Genomic DNA, 19,782 nt, shown 5'->3' with positions numbered 1-19,782 from the left:
AATAATAGCCACAATCCTGCCCCTTTACAAATCTTCTTACAATGAAAAAGAAAATGTTCTGCCCTCCAAAGTGAATCCCATTGAAAACTAAAAGTTCTTGGCATAAAAAAAAAATATTTAAAAAAATACATACATATATATAAATATCCCTCACTGTTCCTGATGGATTTGAGACATTTTAAAGGAGCAATGTTATAATTTATGGGGAATTTGAGCATAGATCTCAGTGCTTCCTATTAGAAACTGTAACTTCAATTATTCTTTCGAAACATTTCAGGTTTTTTTCTCTAACATAAAAAGTTATGATTTATAACAGGAAAACAAGCCAGCGAGAAAGTCCTTGAGGTTCTCTAGTGACTTTGCTGTTGTCAATCAAAATAACAGGGAAGATGCTCAAACACTGCTACTTTAATGGGCAGAGGGATAAAACTCCTGACACACTGCAGAGGCTTTTGGAAAACAAGTGCCTGATGCCATCTGAGCTGGGTGAGGCTGGCACAGGCCAGAGCCTTTATGTGGATGTGATGGAGTTTGAGCTTTAACCACCGTTCCAGGTGGCCTGTGCCAAATCTGTGACTTCTCAGCCCCTATTCAGCTGCTGCCTCAGCCTGGCTGCCCAGAGGTGAAGCTTTTCCCCCTGCAGACTCAGAAGCCCCAGAAGCTGGCATTCCCTGGCACCTCCCAGCAGTTCCCTGGGCAGTGCCAGGTGCTGCAGGGCACAGGCTCCAAGGAAAATCATCCAGAGCTCTCTCCCCTGATCTCTGCTCAGTGAGCAGTGCTTTGCCATTATTTGTTAAAATGCTGCACAGAGCCACGACATTCACACATAGAACACACTGTCAGACGTCAGGGCAGCCTCCTGTACATCACAGGCCATTAAATACTGTTGTCAATCTTCTTTTTGTTTGGCTAAAATATGTTTTGTTTCAACAAAAGCATTTCTTTTGTCAGCTTCTCATTTTCCTTCAGTATTGTCAGGAAATGGAGAATTCACTTTCCCTTTGATAGCCTGTTCCAGTGGTTACTCCCTTTCTCTGTGCAATATAATGCCAAATATCTAATTCAATTTTTTTCTAGCTTCAGCCTCCAGCAACTGCTTCTTGCTATGCCTTTCACAGTTAAATTAAATATCCATATAGTATTCTATGTTTTCCAACACAAAAGTACTATCTGCTGTAATGAAGCCACAGCTTTTGGCTCTCTCCTCAGGCCACTGGGCTCTTGCTGCTGCAGCCAGAGTCATTGGGGCTGATTTCCCATCAGCAGAGAATCTTCCCTACAGAGCACTTCTGGACACTACTGAGCTGCTCAGAACTATTGCAGGACAAGAGTCACTGTCTCTGGGATGGCAGAAGAACAGACAAGAAGAGTGAGCCATTTTTGCTTCTTCCATGACCGTTGTCTTGAGTTGCTTTGCCAAGCCAACAATGTTCTTTTCTTTGCTTTTTAAATACAAAGCTGCACATACATAAGGAATAAAAAGCTTTAATTTATTCTGTGAAAGTGTTCATCAAGTGAGAGACAGGACTCTGGGAAAAGATTAAGAGCTTACATTTTTCATTTGACTTATTTCACATAAAATTTCATAGAGGATAAAATGATGGGAGGCAAAGAAGCAATGATATTTCTGTTTTATCTCTTTCTAAGGACCATAAATCTTTCTGAAGTATCATTAATTATAGCAGCGCCATTCACAACGCTATTGTTAAGGGTCTATCAGCAGTCCCATTATAAAGCCCTATTTCCAGGGGTTTATAACTTGGTTAGAATAATTTTGTTTCTGGCAAAAACTTTGCTGGGGCAATGTCTCCATCTAAGACAATTTATTTTAAATGTAAATCACAAAGAAAAATATTAGCTCTTTTGAACCAAGTAAGGGAGAGACTAGGAACTTTCTGGGGTACACAGCTAATGCTGTCTTGGCTGATTGAATTTGTGCCATCTGTGAATTCCTAGGACTGTATTCAAAGAAGATGAATTTAGATGGCTCCTTTACAACACAAGTTTCCAATTACCACAACCGAATTCAAGATCTGGAATATTCCTCTAGTGGCTGTAATCAAATCAGGTTTGATTTCTTTAGCTGCAGCCAGTTGAGAAAGATTTTAGCAGATGTGGAAAACAGCTTACATGTTCAGGAAACTTCAGGGTCTTTAGCTAGCTTGCCTATTTTTTGTTGCAGGCAGGACTCACATCAAGAATGAGAGAAGCTAATGCTCACACACACCAAAGTGAGTATTGACTTAGCAGCAACATGGAGGAATTGCTCTGTCATGACTGAGCCTCAGTGAAATGTTAGAGGCACTGAGTTTCTCCACACGTGCAGTGAAAATGCTCTGCAAAAGGCACCGGTGAGACTGGGAGGGCATGGCAAAGAAAGGTCACTGCTTCACCTACAATAAAACATGAGCAGGTCCCCTTTTGCCTGCAGCAACTCGTAGATTCATCAGGAAAGCCAAGAGCTCTGCCCAGTTGTATCCTTGCACGTCAGGAAAGAGCAGGATGCTCGATAAGACAGGATCAACAAAATCATTGTGGCCTTTTTCAAAAGCAATAGATATTAATGAATAGGAACTTCTGGGCAACTTTTTTTCCTGCTTTAGTAGGAAGATTAGATGAAAATGTATTTTGTGAGGAGTGTGCTGACACCCTCAGGTAATCTCCATCCTCTGTCCTCATCAATAATCTAGCACTCTACCTTTCTCTGTTACTTTACTTTCTGAAGTAATCCAATTCACTTTGGTCCCCTTAGATCCTATTAGAATCTCTCACATCACAAAATTCTTCCAGCTCTGCTCTATAGTGTTCTGGGATTATTTAGTCTTAACTTCTGCTGTCTGTTTTCCTCAACTACAATTCTTTGCACAGGGACTGACTTTTGTGGATTGCACATTTAACCTCACAGTGAGTCAGAAGGTCAAAATTAATGCATGGGGGTTGTCCAGTGGGGCCACCAGAGCATCCTAATTCTGTTTGGAACACCATCAAATGCATCTTATGATAACAAGTTTCACTATCCAAAGTACTTTCTTCTATCAGTTTTGATTTGGTTGTCTTTTAATTTCACTGCACGTGTCATTTGAAAGGATAAATAGGCATGGGCAAACAGAAGAATTTGTTTCTACATGTTATTCAATCCCTTATGTACCTCCTTAGTATTACATCTTATTTTTCTCCTCTCTAAAGTAAAACAGTCTTAATGTTTTGTTTGTTTGCCTTTCTAATGTGGAAATCTTACCATATCCCATAATTTATTGCTGTTATTTGAGCAGATGCCTTCCTGGAATTCTCCTCAGTTATTAATGGTAAGTCAGTCGTGCTTGGTGATGATATGTAAATAACAGGCTCGAGGTTCAGGAACAGAGATATCTCCTCTGGCAGCCTGGACAGCATCAGGGGCTCAGAGTAGGCAGAAATGGACCTCTGACAACATTCCTAAGAACCGTAGATGAGGGCAGCAAAATGTGGAAAGCTCCTTCATCCCTTCACTCTGATGACCAGGATGACTGTGAAATACCACTTTGCACCCAGTGTTCTGCTTCCTAAGAAACAGAGAAAACCATTCCTGGCTTCTTAGCTCAAAGTGAGTCTCTGACACACTCAGCTTGCTCTCTGATCTCCTGATCTGATCTAATTCTGTCTAATCCCTAGCATGTTTTAGATTCTGAACTGTACAATACCCACTGTTTGCAAACCTGACTCTCCCTATTTTTCCCACTTTACCTATTTTGTAGCACTTTTGTATTTTACCTATTTTGTATTTTACCTATTTCAATGCACTGAAACTCCTGATGCCTGACCATCACAAGAACTGCAACAATATGATTTAAATCTTGCATTAATTGTCTTAAACCAGTGCAACTTCAATCTTTTGACAGTTACTTCTAGCTTGCAGTGGTAGAAATAAGAGCAAAGTCAAGTGTTTTGATGGCATCACAGCTCTTCTGTAGCAGCCATGTTGGAAGGCCCAGAGGACAGGAAAAGCTGTAAAGATTGTAAAAAAAAGAAAAAGAAACAACCAAAAACACAATGCAGAGCAGTCATTCAGAGTCTTTTAATACATGGAACCAAGTATAAGTGGTGTTACAAGAAGACTTGCTGCTGTAAAAGCAAAGGAGTTCACGTGCTTTCACAGCAGGGAACTTTACAGCAGTTAAAATCTCAGATCTATTACAGGAGCAAGCACTTTTTTTTTGTTGTTTTGCTTAACAGCTTTTTCCTATTAGAAATGGACTTTATACTAGAAGTCAGGGCTTTCCCTCATCATCTCCCAGATTCCTGCATTACTGTTCCTGCAGTGCAGACTCAAGTGTAAATCACACATTTAAGAAAAATGAGAAGGTCCAGCTGGATCTCACACTGCTGCAGAAAGGACTGGAGAGGAAAGCATTGCAGCCTTTCTTCCCAAGGCCCAGCAGGGCAAAGGGGCAGAAACTCTGCAGACCAGAAGGTTTGCCAGGGAAAAACACTGAAATTCATCACTGCCTTATCACTTTGGAGAAGCTTTCTGTCCTGCCTTGTGCTCCTTTGTTCAAGGGCTATAAAGTACTTCTGTTCTAGGGCACTGCACATGGATATTAAATTCTCATCACAAACATGGTATCATTTTTGATTTCAGCATTTATCTATCTTCTGTTCTTATATGGCCACACTAACCATAATATCTCATACTTCACAATCTTTAACACATTATTTATCCCTTCAAAAAGCATGTATATGAAAGGTAGCTGAAAATATGCAATAAACCATTTTAATACTGTTACCATCTGAAGCTATGGATATGTGAGAATGTTCTTCTCATTAACTCTGGAATGCTATTCATAACCTTGAGACTCACAGTGCTTAGAAAATTATTTTATCCAAGAGTAAGCCACTCCTTAATCTATGTGCTAGAAGTCTACAGAGAATTTTACAGCCTTACACACAGAATCCTTTGCTATGACAAAAAAACCCCAAAACAACACAACCCAAACCATACCCTAAAAAAGACCCCAAACCACCTAAACAGAAAGAAACAAAAAACCTTCCCTATACCTTAGAGCTGTTATAGAAGTCACATTGATGAAAACAAGGCCTGCCTTTCATGTCCTTTATTTATTTTGAAAGATTGGTATCAAGTATTAGTAGTGATATTTAATCCATCTATAGATTTCACTTTTGTCTGCTCTGGCTTATCATGTTCTTTGCCTTTCCTTTAAAAAAAACAAAAAACAACAAACAAAACAAAAAACCAAAGAGAGAAATCAAAGCATTTTGAGAATGCTGTTTCTTTCCAGATCACTTAGCATGATTTTTCTTTGAAATTGTAAAATTAAAATAAAGAAAGCCAAGGGATACATTTGACCCACTGCTTTCTTTTGGAAGCAATTAAAATTTTCTCTACAGCTGGACTTGTGAACTTGAAAAGAATATTTAAAGCCTGAAATCCCTCACAGTCTGAGGCTGAAACAACTTGCACTTGCCAAGACAGAAAATCAGAATATTTTGGTGTTGGATGGGATGTAAATAAATGAGTTTGTGGGAGGATAGGAATCAACAGTTCCAGCTATGAGCACTCAGGCAAGTCTTCAAAGATGGGACCAGTGAGAATAGACCCTGTGGACTGTCTCACCCACAGAGGACATTAAAATGGGATACTCGAGTCAAAAGGGTCCAGATGTCTACAACACAACAGAGGTGAATTGCATAAAAAAAAAATAAAAAATTAAAAAGCATGGAAATCCAGTGCTTTTCACTATTTAACCCTGGAGCTGTACAAAACTTGGTTGAGATCCCTCTGCTGAAGAGGAGGCTCTCTCTGCACCTTTCTGCAGGAGGACCGAGAAGCTGGGGGAATGTGACACCTAAGGAAGCTGGAGGAGCCTGGCACATCCCGAGCTCCTCATCGCTCCTGGGTGCCCAAAGCAGCCCTGTCCCTGCCTGTCACCTGCTCCTGGGTGCCCAAAGCAGCCCTGTCCTTGCCTGTCACCGGCTCCTAGGTGCCCCAAAGCAGCCCTGTCCCTGCCTGTCACCTGCTCCTGGGTGCCCAAAGCAGCCCTGTCCCTGCCTGTCACCTGCTCCTGGGTGCCCAAAGCAGCCCTGTCCCTGCCTGTCACCTGCTCCTGGATGCCCAAAGCAGCCCTGTCCCTGCCTGTCACCTGCTCCTGGATGCCCAAAGCAGCCCTGTCCCTGCCTGTCACCTGCTCCTGGATGCCCAAAGCAGCCCTGTCCCTGCCTGTCACCTGCTCCTGGGTGCCCCAAAGCAGCCCTGTCCCTGCCTGTCACCTGCTCCTAGGTGCCCCAAAGCAGCCCTGTCCCTGCCTGTCACCTGCTCCTGGGTGCCCAAAGCAGCCCTGTCCCTGCCTGTCACCTGCTCCTGGGTGCCCAAAGCAGCCCTGTCCCTGCCTGTCACCTGCTCCTGGGTGCCCCAAAGCAGCCCTGTCCCTGCCTGGGACCTGCTCCTGGGTGCCCAAAGCAGCCCTGTCCCTGCCTGTCACCTGCTCCTGGGTGCCCCAAGCAGCCCTGTCCCTGCCTGTCACCTGCTCCTGGGTGCCCCAAGCAGCCCTGTCCCTGCCTGTCACCTGCTCCTAGGTGCCCCAAAGCAGCCCTGTCCCTGCCTGTCACCTGCCCCTGGGTGCCCAAAGCAGCCCTGTCCCTGCCTGGGACCTGCTCCTGGGTGCCCAAAGCAGCCCTGTCCCTGCCTGTCACCTGCTCCTGGGTGCCCAAAGCAGCCCTGTCCCTGCCTGTCACCTGCTCCTGGGTGCCCAAAGCAGCCCTGTCCCTGCCTGTCACCTGCTCCTGGGTGCCCAAAGCAGCCCTGTCCCTGCCTGGGACCTGCTCCTGGGTGCCCAAAGCAGCCCTGTCCCTGGCTGTCACCTGCTCCTGGGTGCCCAAAGCAGCCCTGTCCCTGCCTGGGACCTGCTCCTGGGTGCCCAAAGCAGCCCTGTCCCTGCCTGTCACCTGCTCCTGGGTGCCCAAAGCAGCCCTGTCCCTGCCTGGGACCTGCCGGGTCCCCTGCCCACACTGGACATTGCCCTTTCACACCAGGGCTCCATCACCCCTCACCGTCACTGCCCGACCTTCGGGAGACAGAGGCTGCAAAGTGTGTTTTATCTACTATTTATCACTTTAGAGACTGGAAGTTGTATTTGTCTACTGTTTATCACTCCAGCAGCCCCCAGCAGCTCCACAAGTCAAGGGAGCGGGGAGGGCCAGGGGGAGCCAGCCCGAGGTCTGGAATGGGAAGGTGGGAGAACCAGAGAAGGTTGTGGGATGAGCAGGGATAAGGGGCAAGATTAGCGACAGGACAAGGGGACGTACTCTTAAAGTGCGCCTGTTTAGATTGGAAATTAGGACGGATTTCTTCAAGAAAGGATGATTAAACATTGGAAGGGGCAGCCCACGGCAGCGGTGCAGTCCCTGGAAGCGTTTAAGCAAAGCTGGGGCGTGCTGAGACAGCGGTGTTCGGCCATAGGCTGGGCACGGGGCTCTCAGAGATCGTCTCCCGATTCTGTGAGGGCAGGAGGCCCGGCGGAGCACAGGAAGGGGACACGGGCGCTGCGGGGGAACACGTGTGGGCAGGACGACACGGCCCCTCACGATCGCAGCGCGATGGCGGCGGGCGCGGGGCGGGCCCGGAGACGCGGAGGGAAGGAGGGGAAGCCGCCCCGAGGAGGGCGGAGCGGAGCGGAGCGGCCGCCGCGCCCCGGTTACCGTGACAACGGCGTCGGCCGAACCGCAGCGGCGCGGAGCCCTGAGGCCGCGCTGCCCGCCCGCCCATGCCGCGGAAAGCGCTGCGCTGCGGCCTGCAGCTGGAGCTCCGCTCGGTGAGTGCCTCCGCCGGGCCCAGCACCAGCCGCGCTCGGCTCTTCCGGCACCGCTTCCCGCCCCGCTTTCCTCGCGGATCTTCCGGGGCTGCTGCGGGCCCTGCTGCCGGGCCGGGCCGCGCTCCGGCTGCCATTCCAGCCCCTGTGTGTGGGCATCCTCCGGCAGCCGGCCCCGCGCCCCGCGGCGGTGCTGGCAGCAGCCGTGCGCTCCGCAGCTCCCGTGTTCCTCTGGAAAACTTGGGGAGTGTTTGTCCCTGTGCCCCCCCGCCTTTCCGCTTCAGAGTTCTCAAAACACACTGATTCTTGAGAAGCTGTAGGGTGTAGGGAGAAGCACTCTGGTGGGGGGAAAAAAATCCAAAACCAAGTCCCAGGAAGGAGCAGCTTGTTCATGGCAATGCGGCCCTGCGAGGGGCAGGATGCCGCTCTGAATACCTGGGTGTTACACGGTGGGGACTGAAGTCAGGAAGTGTCAGAGTGAGAAGTTTTGACATTAATCATGTTAGGATTGTACTCTTTGCACTTCGCAGTTTTCTGCTTATATGTGAGCTGGGAGCACAGCAAGGAGCTGTATCGTTGTCCAGAAAACTTTGCAGAAGTAGCTGTGTTCCCTGGAGTTGGTGGCTTCATTCGCCCCGGTCCTGTAATCCAGAACAAGCACTGCCATGTAGACAAAGTTCCTGCTGCTGAGAGGAAAACACGAGATGTCATCCACAAAACCCGAACGCAGATCCGGGAAGTGTATAGTAGGAAATTGCCCAGGTATTCCTGGTTGCTTGGCTACCGTTGATCCCAAACCTGAGTGGCTGCTCTGGAGCAGAGCTGTGGGTTTCCACACAGGGATGGCAAGGGTGTCACCGTGTTGTTGTGCTGTCTCCACAGTGCCAAGGCCTGCCTGGTTCCTGGAGCGGGGCAATGCACTTTCCTTTTCCCACTGGCTGTGAGCTATTCTGTGCCAGGAGTGAGTACAGGGAAGACATTTCCCCAGGGTCAGGTTTTTGTTGTGGGGTATTTGTTATTTACCCTACTCTCAAGGCTACAAATAAGAATGGAAAGAAACTACTCTTACACAAATGTCTATGCTGGCTTTTCACTTAAGGAATTTTTTCTTTAGTGTTTGCTCACTTGATGTGTTTTTTTGGGCAGCAGTTCTTTCATTTCCCCGTTGATCTTTATGAGCTAAAGCAACCTGGTAATTTTGGTAGTATTTTGTGTGATGGACTCACCAGCCTTCTAACCATCTTAGGGATGGGAGCTATTCTTCCACTTTGAATTTCCATTGATCAGAGTCAGAATTGAACCCTACATTCCAAATGGGTGATGTAAGGCAAAAAATGTCCAACTTTCATCCCTATATCTTAATATGAGTAAGGGTCATTAAAAATGTTGAAAGGCATGAATCCCATTATACAGAGAGAAATGTTTTTAATGGTAACCTCAGCTTAATACCTCCTGGTTTTTGCACATTATTGATTCTGTCCTTTGGCCAGTTCTGTACCACCTTTGATACTAACTCCTGTACTAACTACTCTTACCTTTTTCATCATAGATAATAATTTTCATCATATTATGTGATACCCTTTATCCAGAAAATGGATTTTCAAGAAAATGTAGGATTTTGCTTAGTTGATCTGTTTTTGTGAAATGTGTCTTGCTGGGTTTTCATACATATCTTTATTCTTTATTTTCAAATATTTAAATATTATGATGAGTGGGGTTATCAGTTTTCAGATCTCTCTGTCTGACATGGTCCTTGTGTTTGTTATTTTTCAGCAGATTTTACCTTCCCTGTTTTCGTTACATTTCATTCAAGAAAAATTACATTTGTTCACAGCATGTGCTGAAGATGATTCAGGCTCCCTGTGGCTTTTTGGTCCAGGCCTAGTGCATATTGGGTGACTTTTATTTCACTCATTTAATTCTTTGAGTTGTCTTTTTTCTCCTGTGTTAAATTTTATTTAAACCAAAGCAAAATATTCAGTTGTGTTTGGGACATAGATTTGTTAGTTTTCATATCTTGGCTGATTTATGCTATGTCCATTAATTCTCTCTTTGTTTGCTTTATTTATGACCAAAGTGTTGTCCAAATTTCTGATCTGTTTTCCTGCCCCTTTACAGTGTTCTGCATATTTCTCCACCCTCTTTGAAGTCTGTCCAGTTGTGTCAGAAGTTCTGCCCTCTTTGTTTTTCCCTTGCTGTATGATACAGATGGGTTTTGCTCCCTTTGACTTAATGAAATTCCAAGATCTTCTCTGATCTGAGTCTGCCAGCTCTGTGGTTTGTCTTGCTGGTAGTTTTGTTCTTTTCTCTTCTCAAATGGAAGGCCTTCCTAAAAGACTTAAGTAATTTTTTTAGTTTGGTTTATCCTGCCATGGACCGTGTGTAATAAGTGCTCTAGAGGCTTAAGATCAGTAGAATTCTGCCCTTTTCCTTGAGCTTAATTCAGTGATTTCATTGTGGCTGTTTGTGATGTCCCAGCAGTGGGGCTGGTACACATTTTGCATCCTCCTGGGCACTTTTAGCAGAGATGTCCAGGATGACATTGTCCTACAAATTTCTCATGGTCCTTAGGGTTGCTTGTGAGGACAGTTAATTGCAGCACTGATATCCCGCTTCCTTAGCTGATCCATAGATAACACTATTACCGTCTTTAAAATAGTCCCTCATCCTGCTGGAGCAGTCTGCAGTCAGCTAAGAGCTTCAGTTTGTCTCCCAAGTGTTATGATGCAGCTCTGCATGTTGTAGAATAGGAGATTGAACTGCAGATATACCTATGTCATTCGTTTTTGGAACGCCTATAAATTTACATGACCATGCAGATTTGGTGTTCCAGCCCAGGTAATGAATTGTGCAGTATGCTCAGGGTTGTAGAATCACAAGTTTCTGCATGTGCTGTCTTGGTCCATGTGCTCATTTGTAAGAATTTTTCTTTTAACCAGATAGCCAGAAAAAATGGCACCTGTTGTTGGTTGATCTGCCCATTCCAGCTTCTTCAGATCTCTTCCTTTTCATCTCAATAAATAGGCAAACATTGGCTCCCTTCTCTAAGGTGAAAGGCACAAAACTCCAGCTAAAAATTCTACAAAAATGTCGAAGACAAAAGTGAAAAGTAAAGCTGATATGACATGTAGTGTGTAATTTGGGGGATCTTTCCTTGTATGAATGAAATCTGTCTCTCTCAGTCCTGTTCACACTTGGAGCTGCATGAGTGTCATGCAAGCTGTTTAATGCCTGACAGACTGTTTCAATTGGAATATCCATTATTCTGACACTTTCCTTGTAGCTTTGAAGTCCTCGTTTACATGGAGAGGAAACTTTCTTTTTCTTCTCAGATATTTACGAGTAGAAGAACTATTTTTTACATTATATTTTATCTCTAGTGATCTATCACACATTGTTTTCTTTTAGTTCTTCCACATTTTTTTCTACTGTTTATGTAGTTTGCTTTTAAATCCGGCTAGGATTGCTCAAGTAAAGTGTTCACTTGGGAATAGGAGACTGTAACCAAACCACTTATTTTAATTCTCATCATTCTTCTCCTTTCTCTTTCTACCTGGCAATTGAAAGTCTGAACACTTTCTCCAGAAACCTTATGTTGAAAGAGACAACCTCATATTTCTAATATTGACATAAAAAATGAGCATGGTACCTTAAGTGAAAGGTGCCAATTCTCTGTCAGTGAAACATGGCTTGGAGAAAATAGCAAATAGTTTTGCAATGAGTTGTGTACATTCTTACAATCAGAGCTTTAAAAACAGACTGACTTCTTACTTAATTTAAGAATTGTGCAGAGAAAATTGAGAGATTCGTGGCAGCATGTAGCAGCCTAGCAAGAAGCCTTCCCTGCTTTGAGTTTAAAGATAGCCAAAGTTCCCATAGTAAGAAATTTGTCTGATAATGATGGAGCATCGTTGTTTTTTCTCATTTACAGAAAATTTGCAAATAAACTTGCCCTTTTTGCTGGCTGGACAGAGTGTGGATATCTAAACACGTAAATTTACCAGCTTCATTCTGTAGTTAGGCTGAAGTTTGGGTGGGGTTTTGTGTGTTGGTATCATGTAGACTTCATTCTATGTGAGTCTTCATGTAGAAGGTGATTATGCCTTACACAGTCAGTGCATGCCTTTGACTATATTAACCTGGCCTTGGGTTTCAGTTTTGGTTGAAGACAATGGAGTGTGTTTACTTAAGCAAGAAGAATTTGGTCCTGATTGTTTTAAACGGGTAATTCTTTTTCCTGGCCAGTCCGTACAAATAGAATTCCTTCAGAGAAGATGTTTTTGGTTTTTTTTGTTCTGCTCCTGTTATATCCTGACTCCCACAAATCAACCATTTCAGTCCTGACTGTTTCATTTTTATCTTGAAACCAGCCATTACTTGTCTAGCTAAAGTTCAGTTTGTTTAATGAGTGTGTTACTCCTACAGATCACTTGTCCTGGAGTGCTGCTGAAAGACAAACAGGAGCTTTATATCAATGTTTTTGTACTTGGTCAGTATGGCAAAACTGAAAGTGTCCCTGCAGTGTTCCCACTCTTCTTTCAAGAAAGACTAGTATTTGAAAAGGTAAGATATGTCAAGGGCTGATACAACCCAAATAAACCCCATCACAAATGTCACGAAAATTGTCTGCAAAACTCATGAGTACAAATAATCACACTGAGAACGGAGCAGTATTTTAACTCCTGCTTCTCTTCAGCACACAGGAGGGGAGTATCTGTATTATCCGTAAGGGGACTCAAGAATTATATGTATTGAAGATTCTAATGTACAATGAGACTTTTTGTGTTTGTTGACTCTTTTGTGAACTGTCCTTCCTCAGTGTCTGTTTTCCTGGCTTACAGGGGACTGAATTTTTTTGTTCTAAAAATTATGGCAAGGTGAAGAACAGAGACTGTACAATATAAGAGAGGCAACTTAATTTAGTAGAAGGATAAAATAGCAGCTCAAGCCTTTTTGGTGACATCTTACTCCCTTTGAGATACTTTTTCCATGGTTTGTCACCAGAATTCCCATATTGGTACTCTGGCACTGTAATTTATTGTTGTTTATCACATATTCTGAGTTCCTACTAGCTTCATTATTAGTACCACAGGGATAATGAAACACAGTATCTTACAGATATGATCTGGCTTCTTCACTACCTATGAATAATAATACTTTGCCCTTTCTAGTTTTTTTTCTTTAAGCATTCCCCAGCACTTGAAAAACCAGGCTGAGTAAACTTGCTCAGAGAGATGCTCTGGTGAAGTGGATAAGAAATAAACAGTGATAATTTCATTATCTGTGTAGAGCAGAAAAGACCATCATTCTTTAAAGGCAAACATAGCACGAACTTAAGGGGAATGTGCTGAGTGTTGTTTTCAGTAATCTATCCAGTGCAACATCCTCCCCTACTCCTTCCCATATATTCACACAGGATTCAGGTTAAGAAAACAACCTCAATGGGAGACTGAAAAGTCACCTCTGTGAAAATGAAGCTTAAAACATTACTAGTAAATTAGAGAACATTTATCTATCAGAATTGTAGTACATCCAGCAGTTTATGTTCCTCTCTTGAAATTTTCTTAGACAGTGCTTATTTTTACATCTTAAACTCTTCACAATAAATTATTTCTTTTGTTTACATACAGAGAGAACTCTGTATGGATAGAAAGTATATAACAAGAACTGCTGGCTTTCAATTAAGTTGATCATGGTCAAAATGATAATTTTAGTATGCTTTCTTTTTCCAGTGGGGATAGGACTCTTGACAAACATCCTGGCAAGGAAGAGCATTGATTTATGGGTTTTTTTTTTCCTTCTCTTTCCCCAGAGGTCCATCTGAATACTTTGACTGTGCTACTATTATCATTATTGTTATTATTACTATTATTATTATTGGTGTTATTATGATTATTATTATTATTGTTATTATTATTTCTTTTTCAGGAATTTGCTAACATAGTTGATCCTGGAGACCTTGTGAAGTTACTGGAGTGTACGTTCTGGTTTTTTGTATACTATTGTTTTGTATACTATATAGTATCCATTAATGCCATGCATATATGGGCTCTAAAGATATTTTGGAGATTTCAAGTATGTGAAAGCTTTTCTATCAGAGCCTGTTCTCTGAAATACTAGTAGGTAACCTCCATTATCTAACAAAACGTCCCTAGAAATGTGTATTACAGGCTTTGCAACAGGAAAAGGGTAAAAAGTCATAAGTGATTATCTAGTAGTGGGTACTTTTCTATGGTTGTTTATTTGATTAATTTTCAAATTATAGAAAGATAAACTTGCAATTTTTGTAAAATTATTCTTTTCATTTTTAAGAAAATAATATCTTGTTACATGTATGATGAATTGTGGTGAGAAAACATTGACCCAAATTCAAACTGCTGGTATATGCACCCTCACATGGGAGTTATCTGTAAAGGAGGCAAAGCTTTCATAATCTTCTTTAAGAGAGGACAAACGTGGCAGAAGATAGAACTTACCAAGTTCTAAGTCAAATTTACTGTTGTCATTTGTACCCTGCTATTGCCATTGTGTTCATCTATGATAAATATGCAAGCTGTACTTAATTTTATCCTATTATTGGTGTGGTGGAAATAGTGCAGCAGTGTACAGTGTGAAGCTTAAATCAGTGATCCATTCTTCTTGGGGCTTGACTATGGAAAGTTTCATTTTAGGTCTTTTTTATAACTCATGAAAAAACTTCTTTCCCTTCTAGTTGACACAGCGATACTTGAATTAATACAGCTCACTCCTCCAGGTATTGTATTCATCTTTTCATAAATTATACAGTTTAGTAGGTGAATTTCCTGGAGGACATTGCCCATTACAGCACAATCACTTTTTCCAACACACAAACAACATAGAAGCCCTTCAACAAATAGTCCTCTGAACAGAAAATGTTAATAGATCAAGAGGATCTCATTCTTGAAAGATAATAATAACTGAATATTTAAATGTATCATACTCAGGCTTAGGAAAATGATAATATTTTAAAAATGGAAAATAAACTGAAATCATCCAGTGCATAATTGTTAACTGCATACAATTCACTTGCAGAGAAGCTGTCTGTGAAATTTCAGAGTGCATAATCTTGTTCTCAGAGTGACACTTTTTTTCCTTCCATTTTAATGGTGACCATTGGGAAAACTCTTATCCTCACTATAAGTATTACAGGTCTCTTGGGATGTGTGAAGATAATAAATAGCGATTTGTCATACTTCTGTTATTGGTTTGTGTGATTATAAAAATCTATTTTAATGAAATTCAAGTGTTCCCATGAATAATGTAAATCTGCATTTTATTGGAAATAAAGTCAAGTTTTAAAGAGGACTCATTTGGAAACTGTGGTATTAAAAGCACTCTCTGTCACTTGTCCTTAGTACTTTCAAGGAAACTACTGCTTCTCTCAGGTGACTCACCAGACTGTTTACTTGAAGAAATGTAGTAAATGGGCTTTTTTTGTGGGAAGGTAGAGGATCTTGCGTAAGGAATTTATTTTTCAGGGCTCAGAAATAAGTGTGATACAGCCCAACATAAGTTAATAAGAAGACTGCAATAGCACAAGTACATTTTTTTACAATATGCATTCAAGGGTTTACCTCTAAAGAAAACCATTTTTTTAGAAGTAGCAAGCCAGGGTATTGAGAAAATCTTAAAATAATTATTTTGCTGTTGCTTGTGTTTCTTGCTGCTACCATTACTGTTCTGTAGTATGGAATGGTAGTTTTTCATAAGGGATTGGCTGCTATTAAAAAAATACTGTTTTTTCTGTGGCATGGAAGGGAATGAAAGAAGAAAAGTACTGAAAAGTTACCTAAAGAAAACCTTTCATGTGCCTGTTACAGAACGGTTAACACAATCTTCTTTAATTTTTTTTTCCAGTAACATTGAAACATAGTTTCATAGTAGATTCTGCACATTTTTGCTGCTGATTTAACTTGGTGTGGTTATTTCCTAGTGCTGTAGGAGTTTTAGAGCCATTCTGTTAATTTGTAAAGAGCAAAATTTATCCTGGTTTCAACATGGCTTTGTGTGTGGTGCCTGTGCTGGGTGGCTTTGTCTATTTTCCAATTAAAGTATGTATTTTCTTTTTAGTGGGAAAAGTTCTAGCTACATATGAAGAAAATACAAGAGATTTCCTGTTCCCTGACCCTAAGCTTACCCATGGGCGCCGTGGTTTGGAGCGTGAGGTTTTAATGAAGAGGTCCCCGTCTTTCACAGTGAGTGAATGTCTGTGGATTGTATTTATGACACAGTCTGCTTCACTGAAGAAACCCCTTGAACTGCTTCAAATGAAAAGCGATTACTTCTGACAGATTTTGCCATTTTAAGGTGTTGAATGTACAAATCCACAGTTGAACTTCGGGGAAAGTATAAATCTTTCTTCAAAATGCTTCAAGAAATTATTTAATGTGGAAAAGTTAGTTTCCGCTTGGTTTGCGGTGTGGCACCGTGACATGTCTCCATTCAGATTAATCTGTGATGCAGCTGGTGGCTGAAGGGATGCAGGAGATGTCATATTGACTTCATGGTTCTCAACAGAAGCCATGTAACCCTCCTCCTTGGTCCCTCTCCCTAGCATTTTGGAACAACAGCTAATTGGCAGAATGAGTGCAATGAATTAATGCTAATTTTCTGGAGATAAGGGCTCAAGTACATATTAAATGAAAATGAATTCATTTCACATTGCCCTTTCATGAAGTTTGACTGTTGAATCTTAATTGTTAGCAGAATTAGGAAGGCACTTTAAGGAGGATGGTGATGATGTGTTTTGAGGTTATTGTGGAGTTGTGCTGGTGGATTGGCAGGACATTTGGATAAGAACTCAATTACTCTGTCCATTGTGGTTGGACTAAAAGCACATGGGAGGGGGGAAGTGCTGATTAAAGTGTCTTGGATTTTTTTAGCTGGTGTAATCTTTCCCCTGAAAGGGCAACCTAGAAACTGCCCAGACACTTGCAATTAGAAGTGCTAATTTGGTATCTAATGCTGTGTTACATTTGAATGAATTAAAGTTGTGATTTTGTGCTACAAAATATCTGATTCTGCAGTAGCCTAAACTGTCCCTGCAAAAACAACCATTATTTTTTGGCTGTAGTATCTCTTTGATATGGCTCATCCCATGCATCGTGGTGTGGCTCAAGAGATGGGGTGGGACTGTTTTGCTTTCATACTGCTCATAGAATAGCTACTTTCCTGGTGTAGAGAAAGAATAGGGAGGTAGGAACAAATGAAGTGGTATTAGCTAAATGTTTTTAGATTGTTTTGTAAGCAGTATATAGTAAGTCTTCATAGAAGCGGAGCTGCTAGAGGAGTTTGATGGGTTTTGTCAAACTGAGTTCTTTAAAACAAAACTCATGTATTTTCTAATAAAGAGAAGGTGCCATCATTGGTGAGCTGTGAGAAAATGTGGTAATTTGGATGTGTAGCTGATGAATGATGACCCTGTAGTAGCTTTAAGAAGTTGACTGCTGTAAGACACAGATATACTTCCGTGTCCTTGGGAGGAGCATAAACAAAATCCATCTCTGCCCTGGAACAGGGACTGCAGAAGCCTTTGTTGCTCTGTTCCATCTCCATAGCTTGAAAGTACAGTTTAAGAGAGGATTTTGGCATAGTGACCCCCCTTTCAGGAATAATGCAGAAGCTGTGTTTGATGGCATTGGAGGGAGGCTCCTAAAAGGAACTCCTTGTTCCTCTCCTCACTTGCCAAATGGAATAACCACGAGAGGATTTTTGCCTCCAGTAGAAATGCAGTCTCAAGTGCCTCCATCTCCCAGTGTTCCTTGAGCTTTACTGGCAAGTGTCTCTTGCTAAGTCTGTCAGCATGAAGCGCTAGATGTGGATGCTAAGCAAAAGGAAGTGTTAAACAAGGTCGTGAGAACCCTCATATTATTTCTCTGCTACTGAAGCCATGTTCTTCCCACATGGAAACTTATTTATAGCCAGCTGAGATGTTGAATATTTTTGAATGGCAGCTGTGCTTCAGTGGTACTTTGATTCCCAAAAAATTTGTCTTTATTAAAAAAATAAAGGTAGCAACAGTAAAGTTACGGTTGTGGAGTTCAGATAGGCAGTGACAAGCAGTGTCTGATTAACACTGCTAATCTGCCAGTTGGAAGGAATCCCAAGTTGAGAGGATCAGGACTCCTCCAGAAATCTGGCACTTAGCTGATAATGTCCTTGGCTAAATGTCTTATGAGGTTTACAAACTCAGTGTGCATACAAGACATGCCTCGAGTTATCTCTCCTGGTCCAGTATTGCCCAGCTGAGGCTCTTGCTGGCTCTTCTGTATTTCTCTGCAACCTTTGCCTTTCAGAATATGTTTATGCCTGGACTGTGGTAGTGATTTTTTATAGATGTTCTTATCTCCATTCCCCACCTTTGTGCAGTATTTGCCACATTACTTAAAACAGTTTCTTTTTAGTTACACTATCTTTCATTAAGAGGCCAGTATAAGGCCTTCCATTATATTCATATATACTTTTTTAAACTAGAGTTGTACTTGTGTTCCTTACAGTCAAAAGCACATATTAGTCTTGTAGTCTTCTAAATATGAACCGCCTTTATACTTTTTCTGTGATCAATTTGATATTATGCCCCTTCTGTTTAATGATTGGTGCAGAACTGCACAGGGCTGCAGGCACCACTAAACCAGAAGCAGAAGAGGAGATCCCAAAAACTTTCCAGCTGTATTTTCATTTACAGATGTGTTTGGGGCTATATGATGGTCTTTACATAATTCTATCTTGAATATCCTACAGCAATCCTTAATTTGGGATCTGCAGAAAACAGAGCAAATCTTCTGATGGCTTTGCCCTGTGAGCTGCTTTTGACATATCCATGCTGTGCATTCAAATACCATCCTATGTTCCCTCTCCCCAGACTATTTCTCTGAAGAAACCATACTTTGTGTCATTTTTTAGGGATGAACACTTAACAATTTTGTAATCATTTCCAGTCTCTGTAAGAGCAGTAGGTGCTCTATTGTTGCATTTTATAGTAGACTTACTAATTCTGATGTATCCTTTTTTATTGTTGATGGCACTTGACAATTCATTAGTAATAAAAACGAGTTGATTAAAGATGATCAGGCTTAAAACCTCTTTTATATGCCATAACTTGACTTGATTGAATCCTGGACTCTGTTAATTGCTGTAACTGAGCTTTCTTGGCTTTTTTGTCATTTGATTTACATAATCTATCCTGGGGCCAGATCATGTTCCCTAATGGGAAATCAGTGTTTAGGCAGGTGGTAGAGAATAGTTTGGTTCATCAATAGACCTCACTCATAAAGTTCCTGCTAATTCTTACAGATGTGGGACAGAGTTATAAACAGACCCAGCTCCTTTTCATGTCTCAGTGATTTTTTGTGTTCATGTGCACAAATGCCTGTGCACTGAGATGCCTCAGGCAGCAAATTGTGTCCATGTTGAAAGAAGAGAGGGTGGAAATTTTGGGGGCACTTGATTCTCTCTTGGATTCTGCAGAGCTGTAGGATGCACATAGATAATTGCCACTTGTTTATAGCATATGTGGCATTTAGTTCTTTTATGCCTTTTTGAATGCTGCTCTTTGGGAAATAATGCTTGTGTGTTGTAATCCCTGTCCTTTACTCCCAGTAAATTCTGAATGCGTTGGCTGGTGCTCAGTGGATAGAAAGGCAGTAATTTTCTGAGGTGTTTTGTTCCTAGGCATGGCTGCAGTAAAAGGTGAGTGGAACAGGAGGTGCTAATCATGTAAAAATAGAGGGACCTGCTGGCCATTACTGTGTGTGTGCTGTGCTTGACCAGGAGGCCCAGTTGGACCCCACTGGTGCCAAGTGGGACGAACTAGGGCTGCCCCATGGGCAGGAGGGGATGGAATATGGTTACAGAGCAAGGGAGGCATCCATAGAACCCAGACTATTCCTAAGATTACAGAATGAAGGTATTCTTAGTCAGACTGTTACAAAGGAATAGTTATTTCAGTGTGATTGACTGA

General features: G+C 42.0%; 1 protein-coding gene across 4 annotated transcripts in view; it reads left to right on the top strand.

Annotated features, from left to right (window-relative positions):
* Nucleotides 1–7,652: 7,652 nt before the first annotated feature.
* Nucleotides 7,653–19,782, top strand: part of SPATA6 (spermatogenesis associated 6) — a 41,574-nt gene continuing 29,444 nt past the window's right edge. For 2 of the 4 annotated variants that reach the window (XM_056497950.1, XM_056497949.1), the window contains exons 1-5: nt 7,653–7,805; nt 12,228–12,365; nt 13,731–13,779; nt 14,515–14,556; nt 15,894–16,018. In XM_056497950.1, the coding sequence (XP_056353925.1) occupies nt 7,758–7,805; nt 12,228–12,365; nt 13,731–13,779; nt 14,515–14,556; nt 15,894–16,018 (402 nt within the window). In that variant the 5' untranslated portion in view covers nt 7,653–7,757. The remainder of the gene's footprint in view (nt 7,806–12,227; nt 12,366–13,730; nt 13,780–14,514; nt 14,557–15,893; nt 16,019–19,782) is intronic. The other 2 variants (XM_056497952.1, XM_056497951.1) reach the window with 2 other exon arrangements.

Source organism: Oenanthe melanoleuca, chromosome 8 (assembly GCF_029582105.1).
Source record: "Oenanthe melanoleuca isolate GR-GAL-2019-014 chromosome 8, OMel1.0, whole genome shotgun sequence".
NCBI lineage: Eukaryota > Metazoa > Chordata > Aves > Passeriformes > Muscicapidae > Oenanthe > Oenanthe melanoleuca.
This window is presented reverse-complemented; position numbering and strand designations above follow the sequence as displayed.